The sequence below is a fragment of the Coturnix japonica genome, chromosome 18 (genome assembly GCF_054131305.1).
Source record: "Coturnix japonica strain WE chromosome 18, WE-NBRP24, whole genome shotgun sequence".
In the NCBI taxonomy this organism is placed as follows: domain Eukaryota; kingdom Metazoa; phylum Chordata; class Aves; order Galliformes; family Phasianidae; genus Coturnix; species Coturnix japonica.
The window spans coordinates 12,342,039-12,356,577 of record NC_140680.1 but is presented as its reverse complement, the minus strand read 5'-3'; the positions used below and the strand labels follow the sequence as shown (position 1 = coordinate 12,356,577).

At 44.0% G+C, this 14,539-nt stretch overlaps 1 protein-coding gene across 18 annotated transcripts in view; it reads right to left on the bottom strand.

Moving 5' to 3' along the window:
- The window catches only part of KCNIP1 (potassium voltage-gated channel interacting protein 1), a 204,308-nt gene that overhangs the window by 13,122 nt on the left and 176,647 nt on the right, over positions 1-14,539 (bottom strand). The window contains exon 2 of one of the 18 annotated variants that reach the window (XM_085518934.1): positions 1,732-1,764. The exons of 13 other annotated variants lie outside the window; for them this stretch is intronic. In XM_085518934.1, the coding sequence (XP_085375060.1) occupies positions 1,732-1,764 (33 nt within the window). 4 more of the 18 variants (XM_015876307.3, XM_085518940.1, XM_085518939.1 and 1 more) reach the window with 4 other exon arrangements.

Below are 14,539 nucleotides of genomic sequence, written 5' to 3'. Positions count from 1 at the left end.
AAAGATTGCTTGGCATAAAAGTTAGTAACTCCCCCCAAATCACCTTCAGTAAAATGGTCATCAACTGCTTCATTACCATGGACTGAGTGTATAATGTGCAGTATTACTGAGACAGATAAATTGGTGCCTTGAAAGAATCAATTTGAAGAAACACAATCTGCTCCAGCATTTCACTCTCTCCAGATCTTCCCACTTCATTGGACACGAGTGCATTAATCTGCCATGGTACAGAAAAAGTTGTTTCATTGGCAGTTTATCTTTAAAACACACCAGCAGGGTAACACACAGCAGGACAGCTCTGCAACATGGGCTGCTCCCAGGCAGGAATGTGCCCCAGCAGCAGAGCATGCAGTGGGGGGAGCCCTGCTGAACTCCCCTGCTGGCAGCGCACCTTCCAGCCATGCCTTAGAAAAACATCTCATCAATATTCTTCAGCTCCAACAACCCTTTCTGCACAAGCAGAACAGATTAAGCTGCCTGCAGACAAGGCTGAACTGTAGTTGTGTACTAAAAGGAAGAAAAAACTGCATGTCATTTAGCAGCTGGCTTCCTCAGCTGTGACTGTGAACAGCAATGGGGTCTGAACTGAGGAACCTGCCCAGCCTTCCCCTGCCAGCACTGACCTATTCTTTTCTTGAGACCCCTTTGACTTTCAGCTCCATTTTCCCCATTAAAGCAACAACGCCACACTCATACAAACACACCTGGGTCTGACAAGAATGTTCTGCCCACCTGAACCTCGAGTACCACCAGGTGGGGAGAAAAGCTGCCTCAAACCTGAGCATGATCAAAATCCTGATATTAAGGCAGAAACTGGAATGAAAAACTCAAGCAGAATTACAATATTTCTTGGCTAATCCTCACAATGATCCATACAAAACATCAGGTATCCATCACTTCCTCTGCCTCTACTGTTGTGCTCACTACCACTGAGCACACAGGGAAGCTAGAACAGGGTGAAACTCTGAGAAGGACTCGGAGCCCACAGCCCCGTCTAAAACGTCTTTCTGGCACACAGCTAACACCAGGTAGAGCAATTAGAAGACTCTCCAACATGGCTTTACATATTTTTGCAGGCATCTGTTAACTCCACTTCACATCAGAAATAACACGGCTCTGATCATTTCCTGGGTAGGAGACAGCAGGATGTCTTCCAACTGCATCCTGAAATGAGGGTTGCTATTTTTCCTCTCCTTGCATATTCCCACCTTTCTGTAGCAGCATTTATGAGGAAAACAACATGTCAAAGTGACTGGAAATCCACTGAGAGCTTCCTGGGTGCTCTGCTGCTTTTCCATGGGGATAATGAGGAGAAGACACTTATGAGACAAGTGATTTCCTCCAAGCTGCTCTAAGGTGGATTTGCAATTAAACCTCGCTAAAAGGGAGAGAAAATCACTTGATTCTCATGACTTTTGGAAAATTCTCATTCACACCATCTTAAAACTTTGGAGTACCATCTTAAAACATGGGGAGAAGCTGAGCTGCCCAGAAGGTGACTTGATGTACTGAAGTGCCACATGCAGGATGCTCTGACTGGGGCTGTCCTCAATAGCCAGGACTTGGCAGCCCCAGTCTGGGAACTGGGAAGATTTTGAGCATCTTCAGTGTGTTTGCTGCCAGAAATGAAGTGGAGAAACTCTGCCTTGGGGTGAAACTGGTTCCTGGCTTAAGAAAACTTTTGTTCCAGAAGTTATATGACCAATATAGCCAAACTGGTTTAAATTTTACCTCTCTGATACACGTAAAACCATCGGGCGGGGTCTAGGAGAAAGAAAAGAATTTAACAAAAAAAGAATGTGACAACCATACACAACTTTGTCATTCCTTAATCTTAGCGTGACATTGGTTGGGGTTCTGCAGAAGTGCCACGCTCCCCTTTCCCACTGAGTAGAGGGGTTTTTCCAGATTTATTTTCTACATTTTCTTTTTTTTTTGCTGAACTGCCTCTTTCCCTCACCCCACAGGGCAGGAAAGAAAGTCAGAGCCCGCTATCCCTGCAGGAGACTCAGGACAGCACGTGCAGCAATGCATGCAGCAGTCACACTCTCATGCAAGCACCCACGCATGCAGCAAGACAGCAATGCCGCAGCCATCCTAGCCACTCTGGTCAGGGATAAGGAGGAATCTGCATGCAATCTTTGATGTCTTCTAACAAGCAATAGGAGGGCCCCCAGCCTTCTGTTTCCTCTCCATGGGTAACTTTGACAGCTGTAGAAATAAACCAAATAGCTGGTAAGGGAAGCAAGTGTTAGTTAGAGGGAAGCAAGTTCCAGGATGACCTCCCATCAGCATTGCTGACACAAGGGAGGATACCGCTCAGGTTGGGTCAGGCTCCAGTTCTGAGACCAAAGGAGCAACAGAAGGAGCTCAAGCAAGTAAATCCAAGCAGGTTCTCCAGCTGCTGTAACAGAAGAACAATGTACCAAAGACAGTTCTATGAGATGATCAACAACGGAAATGAATGTTGAATGTCCAAGAGGAACTGCAGATACCTCTATAGACTAACACCTTCCAGATACAAACAACACCTTCTCTTGACATGGATAGGAAAAGAGCTCTCAAATAGCACAAAGCTCTGTGTAACAACAGGTTTTTATACACTTAGCAAGAAAATTCCTAAAGCCGAGTTTCAGTGATTCAACTGAAAATTAATTATCTTTTTGATTATTAAAGTTAGAAACTAAGTTTTTGATTCATACTCTGTATTTATTTAACATTGAATTCCTTTTTTCTTAACTGGAGAATGGAGCACAAGAAGGGAAGCAGTAAGGATGCTAAACCCAAAGCACAGTACTTTTCTAGAGAAATACTGCAAGATCTTTGGAGAGCACTTAATAAATGAAGCAGTCATAGGAGAGTTCTGAATTATAACTGAAGCAACTGAATGTAAAAAATTGTTTCGTAGGAAGAGGTTATTCATCAAAAAGCCTCTGATGAGTCAAGACAATGCGTTACAAATGGACTTATTCTCTCCGAGAAGAATTATTGCTGCCAATGGTTTTTTTTCTCATTGAAAAGCAAATCAGACGTTCCCAGTCCCTGATTTATTACCGTGCTGATTTCCATGAGCACTGGTTTGCTCTGGTTTTCACTTAGAAAAAGGTTTTTGGATCAACGGCAATCAATGAATATATAATGTGGGAGAATCAAGCAATCAAATAGTAATTAGTTCAGTGCCTAATCCAAGGACATGCTATCCTTGGCTTATCATAGAGAAATGTTTTATTTGTGCATTCATGCATACAGGGTATAACTGCAGTCTTCACCCCAGTCTGCTTTCCCCCTCAGAGGGGATTTTTTGAGCACCTACCCTTGATGCTGCACACAGACTTTGAGGGCCGAGCAGACATTAGGTAGATTAATACAATGGTGTACAAGGCCCTGTACCGTAGCATCAGCACCTTGTACCAAGCAAGGCAACCCAAACAGCAGGCCAAACTACAGCTGGAGCAGATGAGGCAGGAAAGGCTCAGGAGAAGGGCTGTTCTTACTCACTCCCAGACACCAGCTGTCAGTGCTGTTAACCTTTAAACTTGCCACTACAGCAGTGGACTGCAGAAGGATAAAAAGGGCAGCAGGGCTCACCACACTGTAAGTCAGTCTCTCAGCACACACCCTGCTCACACCAACCACACTCTTGACAAGTCACCATGCAGTGCAAGTACCCAATTATTTAGTGTTTGCCATGGTGAAGTTAAAAACCTAAAATTCCACTGATTTGTCTGAGAAACTTTGCTTCTGAAGCCCCTAGGAATACTGGCAAGTTCAGAGCCCCAGTCTGCACTCGCAGTACCACCACCACTGCATCCTGCCACTCCATACAGCAGTGCTTCTAAACACCAGTGCTATTCTGGTTGACACAGCCCAACGACTTGTGCAGCCAGAAAACAAATACACACTTGAGAACACAACCGATGCCAGAATGCAGCTTATTAAATTTTCATGCTGACTGATTACTTTTGTTTAGCAACACAGATGTGCATCCAGGACTGGGGGCTGTCGTGCCTATGAGGGATGGGAGACAGCAGCATGAGCAGGATTTGGAAACCAGTCCCTTAGAGCAAATGGTGCTCAAGTGCACACTTCATCAGTGACTTGATTTCAGAGAAGCCATGAAAACATTTTAATATATTAGATCCCATAATTTGATTTATCCCATCCTGTTTTAATGGAGCCGCACATTGAACTACAAGTGGGTGAGAAACAAAGATAGGAAAGCATTGCAAAGAACAGTTATAAAAAAACAACACACAAACAACAACATATATCACCAGAATTAAATGAGGGTATTCTGTCTGAGATGTAAATGCTGAGCAGCTCTCATCTGTTCTGTGTGAGCAGAGCTCTGCAACAGAGCAAGATGAAAAGAACAGGTTTTGTTGGACACACCATCAGTGTTAAGTTCATCCCAGTACTAGCCCAGAAGCACCCAAATACAGAGCACTTTGGCTCTTACTGTCCTGCTCTGGGCACTGATATCCATATGCCACAGGACTAACAGCAAAAGGAAAAGGAACCACGATCTGATGTGCTGTGCTGATGGCAGCTGATCCAGCTCTGACCTGTGTTGCTCCTTTTTGCTGTAGGTAGGCAGAAACACTTGACTTGAAATATTGTAGTCAGAAGGAGTGAAGATTAAAGAAGGAAAATTTCCCCATTCTGAATGCTTTAGATTTCCTCTTGCAATTTCAATTCCCCTTTTAATCATCTGCAAGAAATGTAATAAAGCTTTGGCCTAATCCCAGAATAATGGGAAAGCGGAGTTAGAGCTGTGCAGGCACAGAGCAGCACAGGGGGAGGCTGCATGCTGCCAGGTCTGCCCCATGGCCAGCTGCCCTCCTCCTGCCCTAGACCATGGGGACACAGCAAGCTGCCCTGCTGGGCACTGGGTCTGGCATCCTCACCTGTCTTTCCTGTTAGTGGTGCATAAAAGCAGACAGTGCTATCAGAACAGCTGCATCCCTGTGGCTCAACTCCCCTGTCCCCATTGCACCACTCACCCAATGGGATCAAGGAGCCATCAAATGGACAAATGGCCCAGTGGCCATCAAATGGACAAATGTAAGTTTTTACTTCTGTGCGCTGTGAAATTTCCTTTTAAGGAGGAGGATTAACTACTTAAGTAGTTAATTAGGACTTAATTAAGATACACTTGGACACGCATCCTCAATTTGAGCTTCCCGTGTGTGGATTTAAGAACCATGGGAGAGGGATTAAGGTAATGTTAATTATGTCCCATTTATATTGACTATTTAAATAGCTATCCCTTCCCAATTACGAGCTTCTCCAACTCCATTTCTTCCAGGAAAGCAGCCTTACCCTGAAATTCTCAAGGATGTTCTTCAGCCAAAAGAAATTTCTCCCTTTACTGCTGTAAGTCAACCAAGTTAAGTGAAATGATTCTAGATTTAAAACCATGCCAGCTGAGAACAGCTCTCTTGTAGGTTTTTGAAAGAGAGGAGACAATGAGGCAAACCATGGGTGTCAGGGGGATTGGCTCCTGCTGGTGAGAAACATCAGCATGAGAATTTGGACTGCAGCTTCCATTCGGAAGCTTAGAATTAGTAACAGTAATTCCATGGTACCTGGGCAAACCAGCGAAGTGCAGCAGGTTTCAACATCCCAAGAGAGCCAAGACATCACAACAACTGCCCCAGGGGCCAGTGCAGAGACCCTCCCTCTAAACCCATGCAGTCTTTGTGGAAGTTCCATCTATCAGCCTCACGCCAAGCTCCTAGTGAAAAGGCAGCACTCCCACATGGCTGCACGCAGCATCTCAGCCCTGCCACGGCCTGTAGTGCCCATAGGCATCGTGTCAGGAGCTGACAGCACAACTGACTGCGTTACAAATTGCTTTAGGATTCCACTTACGGGATTCCCAGTAAATGAGATTTCAAGCACCTTTTGGATCATGGCACTTTATGTTACCGTTAACAGTACAAGATGAGGATCCTTATCCTTCTTTCTGTAGTCTAGCCATGTGTCCTTAGAATTAAGTAATGAAAACAGCACTTGTTTTGATGATTTAGAGATGCATGGAGAAAGAAGTTATTTCTCCTTTCTGCTGCAGTGAAAGACCATATTTATTTCATAAAAAATCTACCACCATTATTTATTAGTAAGTGAAAGGCTGGTGGGTGTAATAAAAATGTGCCACGTAAAGCTGCGGCTGCCTGAGGAGAGGAAGAATTAACTGTAATGAAAGAGCCTCATAACATCACTTTAAAATACCAAAGAAGCAGAGGCAAAAGGAAGAATAATATATTTTTTTTAAACCCACAAACTAACATCTGTTCTTCCTGCTAATTTCTCATATGAAAACCATGGCAAATTCTAGTCTCATCTTTCCCTCTTGGGTGCATACAGAGCATTTCCTTCCCACATACGCTAACACTGCACCTCTAAGAAGCAGCAAGGTCGGTGAGGATTTCTTCCCAATGGCAGATGTTGTACTGCTGGGCATCAGCCAGGTGAGCAGTTCGCAGGCCAAGCCAACCTCACGGGACTTGGAACACACAGAGCCCAGCTCACCAAGCTTCAGCCAGGAAAATGATCCCAGCCATATCTAGAAATTGAATTATTTCTATTTGCAATGCATTGGCAGGACTGGAAAAACAAACAAACAAACCAATAACAACAACACACAAGTATTTAGAGAGGAAGTGGGCTGCCACCTCCAGGTTCCTACCCACAGCACAGATGGCTCAGAACAGGGCTTCTTCCTCATCCCAAGGCAGCAGACACTGCTGCCGTCTCATTTAATGCAGTTACAAGCTCTTACCACATGTATTTTATTTTAGATGTCTGGCCCTATTAAGCTTTTGTGTGCACTTTGATCATCTGAACGTCAAGGTTTGGTGGTTGTATCTTGCAGAGGTATTCAAAGTTCCCAGTGCAATTGCTATGTAATAATGCAAACTTTTAGACAGATTTACAACCCTCAGATTCAGTTACACTATACAAGACAGACTTATGCCCTTCACTAAGAAAGTACTTAGTTGATTGGCTGAACTGATTTGGCACAGTAACCAGTGCAGGGAAGGCACAGACCCCCACACTGCAGAAGATGCAGCCCAACCCCACAGCCCACCTGCTGTGCCCAGCCTGCCCCACAGCCAAAATGCACTGTTAATGTAGGAACTAACTCTATGACCCAGTGAGCTGCTCTTTTTTTCTGTCTGGCTCCCCAGCAATCAGCAAGAGCTGAACTCATACATCCAAACACCTACGAGATCAGACAAGCTGCCCAGATTCACACTGAAATAAGCCTATACAGTGGACTAATAAATTAATCACCAGCACTTGCTGGGCAGGAGCTGCTTTTACAGTTGCTTTCGTTTTTTCCTCCTCCTGAAGTACTTTTTCTCCTTTCCCTATGGAGAACTGCTCAGGTTCATGGCACATCAATAAATTATGGACCCTGTGTGTGAATCTCAGCCATGTCCCCACTGATACAGAGTGCAGCACAGCCATCAAAGCACAGGTGGGTTTCAAGCAACCTTTGTACCTCATCTTAGTGCATGATACTACAGCACAGTGTAATTACTGCGTGGCATGCAGAGCTGTGTTTAGATTGCTGCTGCAATGATGATCATTAATCACCATGGCCAGCCCGGATCTCTGAGACAGAATGCATTTCATTTCCTCATTCTTTATCGTAATTAATACATTTGCATTTAGTTAACCACACAGCCCAGATGTGACCACTGACAGATAAATGGCCCAAACCTGCCAAACAGTACAAGTTATTTCCCTTTTTGCCATAGGAAGATGCAAGCAAGGCTGTAAAACAAATGAACATAAAACCCTCATCATTCCAGGATGCTTCAGTTTGATTCCCACCCTCTGCTCCATGATCTACAAGGATGAAACAAAACGTGAACACCTGAGACTTCATTAGAATTACAGAATAAAAGAAACCAAATATACAGCTGGAAACATCACGGAGCACCTTCCAGCTTTTTCCTTATCTCATGTCTTTGAGTGAACTAAGGTAAATATTTCCTCTGAGAATTTGTATTGAACACAATGTTTCTTGCAAAGCAATTTCAGTTATTCAAACAGACCGATGCTCTAAAGTCAACCGCAACTTCGCCATTACAGCTCCCAGTAACAGCACTAAGGGTCACTTCACTTCATGTCATGCACTGTGAGCAACCCAAGGCTTGGAGCAAACGTGGGCAGGAGGTTAAAATGGTTGAGAAAGCAAGAGAATATGACAACCTGTTAGCTGGATATCTTTGCTGGAACTTCTCTAGGCAATGTCACATGGAGCTCTGTTACTATCAGCACTACCCCCAGCTGGTCCCTCTCAACAGAAATGGAGTTTTACACACCCCACCAAAGGGGATGGATTATTTTCTCACTACTGTAAGCCAGAAAGAAGAAAAAGTCACGAGAGCTCAAAAAGCATCAATATCAATGACATGCAAATCAGGCTTTAACACAACATCTTTTCCTACTTAAATTTCTAATAGTAATAACTGAAAAGCAGCAGAATGAGGGGTTGGTAACTCATCACAGGAATCCTTGTACTCAGGAGTGTTCTGACCACAGACACACCTGGATGGAGAGGTCCTACAACACCCAAGAAGAATGAGGCCTTCTGCATTATGTGTTTCCAAGTGATTCTGCAGCCCATAAAAGCACAGTAACACAAAATCCATTTTCTTTGCTATTAACCATCTTAAGTTCATAACAGTTCTAATACTGCAGAGTGCTTTGATTTAGTTTCCAAGGTACAATTTTAGGGTTGATGAAATGAATGGCTTTTGGCATCTTCCAGTCAGCTAATTTGTGTATGTAAATTATTTATGTTGTTATGGAGTTGTTGGGATATTAATTAAGTTTTCAGCAAAAACAGATTAGAAATGGGAAAGGGGCATGGAAAAAAAAGAGATTACTTTTAGCCAAACATGGATACATACGTTAATGTTACCACATCCTGCTGAAGGATATACAAAGGTGTTCAACTGTTTGTACATGAGCTCACAACAGAACACGAGGTCCCTTTGTGCTGTGTGAAAGGCTGTCAAGTTCCCCAGTTTCAGCATGATTCGGTATCCCTGAAGAAATGCATTTCCATAGAAGCACCACAAGATTTTTGCTAAGAACTGGCTAGGAAAGAGCAAAATAATAATAATAAAATCAATGTGGATAAAGCTGCTCTCTACATCAGATCCAGTACTGTAGAGTTTGTTAAAAGAACCCCAGAAATACCATCAATATGGGATGGTAAGACACGATTCAGCATAGAAATGATTGTGTTTAGCACTACCTTTAATAACCTTTTCAATAAACATCTTGATAAGTTGGGGGACATGATAACCTGCCATTTTCCACTTGTAAGTACTTATCTTTCCCCTCCAGAATGGGAGACAGTGCAAGCTTTAACAGAAGTGCAAATAAGGTATTAATCATAGAAACTCAAGCAAGAGCAGCAGCCTTCAGCCATCTGGGAGGGTGGGACTGGTGCAGGGCAGAGAGCTGAATGAGCACAACCTCCAGCCCGGCTCTGTAAAGCACTGCTAACTTTATGACAAGCGGCCAAGAGACATGAGCACAAGGTGCAAAAGAAGGGGTTTTATACAGCAGTGCTGCGCTGCAAGGGAGTCCAGGCAGAACCCTGCAAAGGGAAGCAACAGCTGTAGCAGAAACCACATGTACCTGATCTAGGTGCTAACCAGAGTGCCAGAGCCAAGCTGTAAAACCACAAGGAAACAGCCTGCTGAGCCACAAATGCATGCAGCAGTTCTACACACGCAGACACAAAGCTAAACAAAGAGCAAGGAAGTGTGAAGCTATACTGCAATGTGAACAAATAAGTAATTTGTTACAGCAGAAAGGTCGGCAGTAGGATGGCTATGATACACATCCAAGCTTGAGTAGGGCAGCATGCTCTTCCAAACACAGCCATGGATAATTACAGCTTCTAACTGCATCGCCCCCATGGATCTGGAGGGCTGTGGCACAATCTCTGCTGCTAAACAAAGCCTTGTGAGCTACAGACTGGAACTGACTGTCTGAAGGAGTGCTGGATGCTAACTGCTACAGTGCTAGTGTGGCCATGGCATGAACAACTCAAATTAAGTTCCTTGGGGAGCAGAATGACTTCAATTAATCCACCGTGTCAAACTCTTTCCCTCTCCTTAGCGAGGCTGAAGCTGAGGAAAGCCACAGAGGCAGCTGTCAGAGCTAATCTGGAGAGACTCCTTTGGCACTAGCAAATGCCACCAGACAGGGAAATGGAAGGTAATACCCAGCAAACAAAGTTCACTACAGCCCCAGCTGGGAGCCAGCAGCTCCCTGCTCACAGGGCAGGCAGGGGACCCTGGGGACAGCTCAGTATGAGAGGGGAACCATGATAGCTCAAAGGAATTCAACCTATTAGTTGAGCAGCTTTTTATAAGAAAAGCTAAATAATTATAAACACATGTAAGCCTGAGCATCTTTCTCTTCAGTTCTACCTGAGCAGGAGGAGAAACAGCCCCACTGCAGTGTATATATTGCAGCACGTTATGCTCCATTACACAACTAACCAGGCATTCAGAAGTGTAACCATGCAATCCTTGAGGCTAAACACTTTTTCCTTAACATATAAGCAGACGTCCATTTACAGATTTTATAGGTTTCTGCCTTTCCCATTAAGAAAATAAAAGAGTTCAGCAGTCCCTGCCACAGAGGCAGGTGCATGAAGTAATGGAGGTAATTCCTCTGGAACTTCCATGAACATTTTCATTTATTTTTTCATCCCCTTGCATTCAAAAAGGGAATATTCTTATGTTCTTCCTTTGCACTGTACTTGCATGACTAAAAAAACCAATATAGAACATGGAGGTAAGCGAAGTGCTATAGAACACTGCAGAAAGACACGAGGAAAGAAAATTCATAAGCAACATGGATCCAGCCAGCACCTGCCAGCAGGTATCCTGCTGAGCAAAAGCCAGCAATTCACACCAGAGAGCAAAGACAGGAGGAGCTGCACCACCAAAACCAGTAGCAGTGGGATCCTGCAGTAACTGGACACTGCAGAATGCAGCACTGAAGCCCAGGTACCCACCACCCTGTGCTTCTGAGCAGACATGCTGTAACAATCAGCTGTAGTTCTCTAACACCTCCAACCTCCATATTTAATATCAGACCATGCTGCCCAGGACCCCATCCAACCTGGCCTTGAACACCTACAGGGATGGAGCATCCACAGCCTCTCTGGGCAGCTGTGCCAGCACCTCACCACTCTCATAGTAAAGAACTTGCTCCTGACATCCACCCTAAATCTCCCCTCCTATAACTCAAAACCATTACCCCTTGTCCTGCTGTTATCTACCCTTTCAAAGAGTTGAAATAACTGCACTCTGAGGACCAACACACTCAAAGATGCATTTTATTCCACTTATCTTCAGGATTTGGTACCTCTCCATAGGTGTTACTGTGTCAGTGCTGAACTAGTCCAACAGCATAGTGTGTAGTTAATCTGGATCTCTCTAATTTGAAGAAAGATGATTTATGAACGCTTCAGACATCTCTAGAGGATGGATGGTCAGCAAAGAAGCTGAGCTAAAGCCAAACTCATAAAACAGATGTACAGCCAGAACTGACTCTTGCATTACAGGGAAGGTTATTGTTCCCCAGCCGTAAGTTAATACAGAATTCCCCCAGATATTTTCCCAAATGGCACGTAATGACTTCAATTGCTTGTGGATGTATTGCTACAGTGAGGAATGCAGATCTTTGACTCAGCTCACTGCCTGGGACGTGGCTGCCCCATCCCTGCAGGCATTCAAGACCAGGCTGGATGTGGCTCTGGGTAACCTGGTCTGGTGGTTGGCAACCCTGCACACAGCAGGGGGTTGATGCTGGATGGTCACTGTGGTCCTTTTCAATCCAGGCCACCCTATGATTCTCTGATGATGCAAATACCCACTGTACCTTCCCAATTACAGCCATGCAGAGCATTGAACAAGAGTGTAATGCCATCTTTAAGGATTTCCTAGTGATTGAAATCTGCACTGCACTCCATTAACAAGCACTTGCATTATATCAGTATTACTACTTATACAAGTAATTAATTCTCAGTACAAGTGAAGAGTCAGAAGGGGAAAAACCACAAGATCCTACAGTTTAGTGAATAGCAAATAAATGCCATCTTGGTGTCCAAATGAACTGTTCTGCAGCAAGAAAAAATTCCAGCAAAAACTCAAAGCCCAGAAGGTTTGTAGTCATGCTCTGATCTGTCAGATAAGAGCAGCAGCTATCACGCACTGCGTGTATCAGTAATTATTGCAGTGCTCCCTTAATAGGAGCTGAGAAAATTCTTAAATCCTTCTACACTTGAATGGATCAAGTGATTGACTGATGACTGCAAACACACACATCCCGAGCTGTTCAGCGAATGTAATTTGGATTATTTGCTCACTTTTCTTTTGCTCATTTCATCTGTGAGCAGACAACTTTCCCACCTGCCACATATTTGACTTTGCTGGAGAATCTTCAGGGGAAAGCAATTGCTCTGAAGAGAGCAGACATCAGAATTAAGGTAATGAGATCTGGAAAGAAGGGATACAAGTGTTTGTGCTGTTAAAGAGGCAGCAATGCAACTACCTCAGCGTTTGACTTGACAGCTCATTTTTAAGGTCAGCACTTTTTCCTGCCATTATTTGGAATTAGTTATTGCCAGGTATCTTCATTTATTTGTAACTACATAATTGAACTCTAGTGCTACACTAAGGGTAAGCTAAAAGCTCCCGTGATACCCGTTCTGTAATAGGCAATACCAACACATGTAATAACAAGTACATAACAATTTTCATCCTCTAGTAGTATAAATAAGTACCACTCTCATTCAGGCCAGTTTTAACACTTTTCTTCAGTCCCACAGGAGGACTGTACAGCAGCACTGACAATCTGATGGCAAGAACTCCATTTCTCTCCTTGCTTTTCCCATTAGCCAGCCAAACAAATCGCCTTTACTTCTATGCAATCCTTTGTCAGCCTCAGCTAACCCATGCTTGGAGATGCATGAATAAGTAGCACAGGGATTTCTGCCAGTATTTCACTACAGCTAATACTCTCCTGGACAAACTTGGAACAGTCAGCGATCTATGAACACACACAGTGAGTTGGAGGGGTCAGTTTGATTAAAAAAACAACAAAAAAATCTCCTTTGCTTCACCAGAAAGTTTTTCATTTGTAGATGTCATTTATTTTTACTTTTTAATTGCTATTTTATTTATTTTTAAAGGTAAAAATAAGTATTCGTGCACCGAACTGTCAGCTGTACTTCTATTACCCCAACAGGGATATTTTTTCCTCTTCCAGGTTGGCATTAAATTTGTTTGCAAGGAAGGGAAGAAGTTAACAAGGAAAACTAATCAAGAAAATGAGATAAGGTAACACAGAAAGCAAAAAATAATAATAATAATTAAAAAAATCACAGCTTCAGATCCTCTCTGGCTGTTAGAACCCACTGAAAGCAAGCAGAAGTCCCCAGTAAAGCACAAAGCCTAATTCCCTCTCAGCAGCTTGTATGATTCGTAATAAAGATGAAGACAACCCTGAGAAGCCAGCACACAGACACACCACACTTCCCTCCCTCTGCCTACCTGCTGCTCACAGTGCCTTCCCTGAAACCTGCCCGAACAGAAGCAAACAGGAGCTGCAGAACTGGGAATCTCTCTTACCGTCCGACAAGTCAATGAGCCCGAGGTAGTGCAAAAGTTTCAGAGAGGAGCACACCACCACCACAATGCCTAAAGTCTGCAGTCCCTCCGACTCGCCTTCAGTCCACATCCTTCAGGGCACCACGCAGATACCTGCTAACAGAGCCTGCAAACAGCCGGCAGGCATCTAAAGCTGAGAAATCCTCTGGTATGGTAGAAGCTTTCCTTCCCGATGCTCAGCCAAGTGCACGGCACAGATCCTCTCCCCCCTTATTCTTGCACACCCTCCGTCTCTTATGCTCTCCCCTTTTCCCAGCTCTCCTCTTCCCCTCTCTCTCCTGCTTGTCTCTTTTTTTTTCCTCCCCTCTCTTGTCTTTTAGACATCCAAGCAATTTCAACATCCCACAGTAACCTGTGGTTTTATTTTCTTTCACTTCAGGGTAATTCTCTCAAGAGAATATTTTCCCTGCACAACTTAACACAGCGCTCCTACCCACAGTAGGTATCTCACATGATGCTTACTGCTTTAAGTACCTGGGATATCAGTCAATTTTTGCACTGGGGATTTTCTTGGTAATCCTGGCAATTCTGAGCCTTTTTGTCAGTGTCTTTTCTGTATTCACAGAACATGGCACACAAAACTTTCTCCCTTTTTTAATCCTCCTCTTACTCCGTGTTACTTAAATAAAGCAAGCAGACAATGTGCTCAGTGCCACTATGGGATACAGCAAACACTTGCCGCTGACACACAGGCACCAACCAGGAGGACCCACACAGTAGCTCAGCTTGCTGCTGCCCAGCAGCTCACCTAGACAAGCATAGCACACATGCAGGTGCAGGGAAGGACCACTGCTGCCCTGGAACAAGCAGCCTCAGCA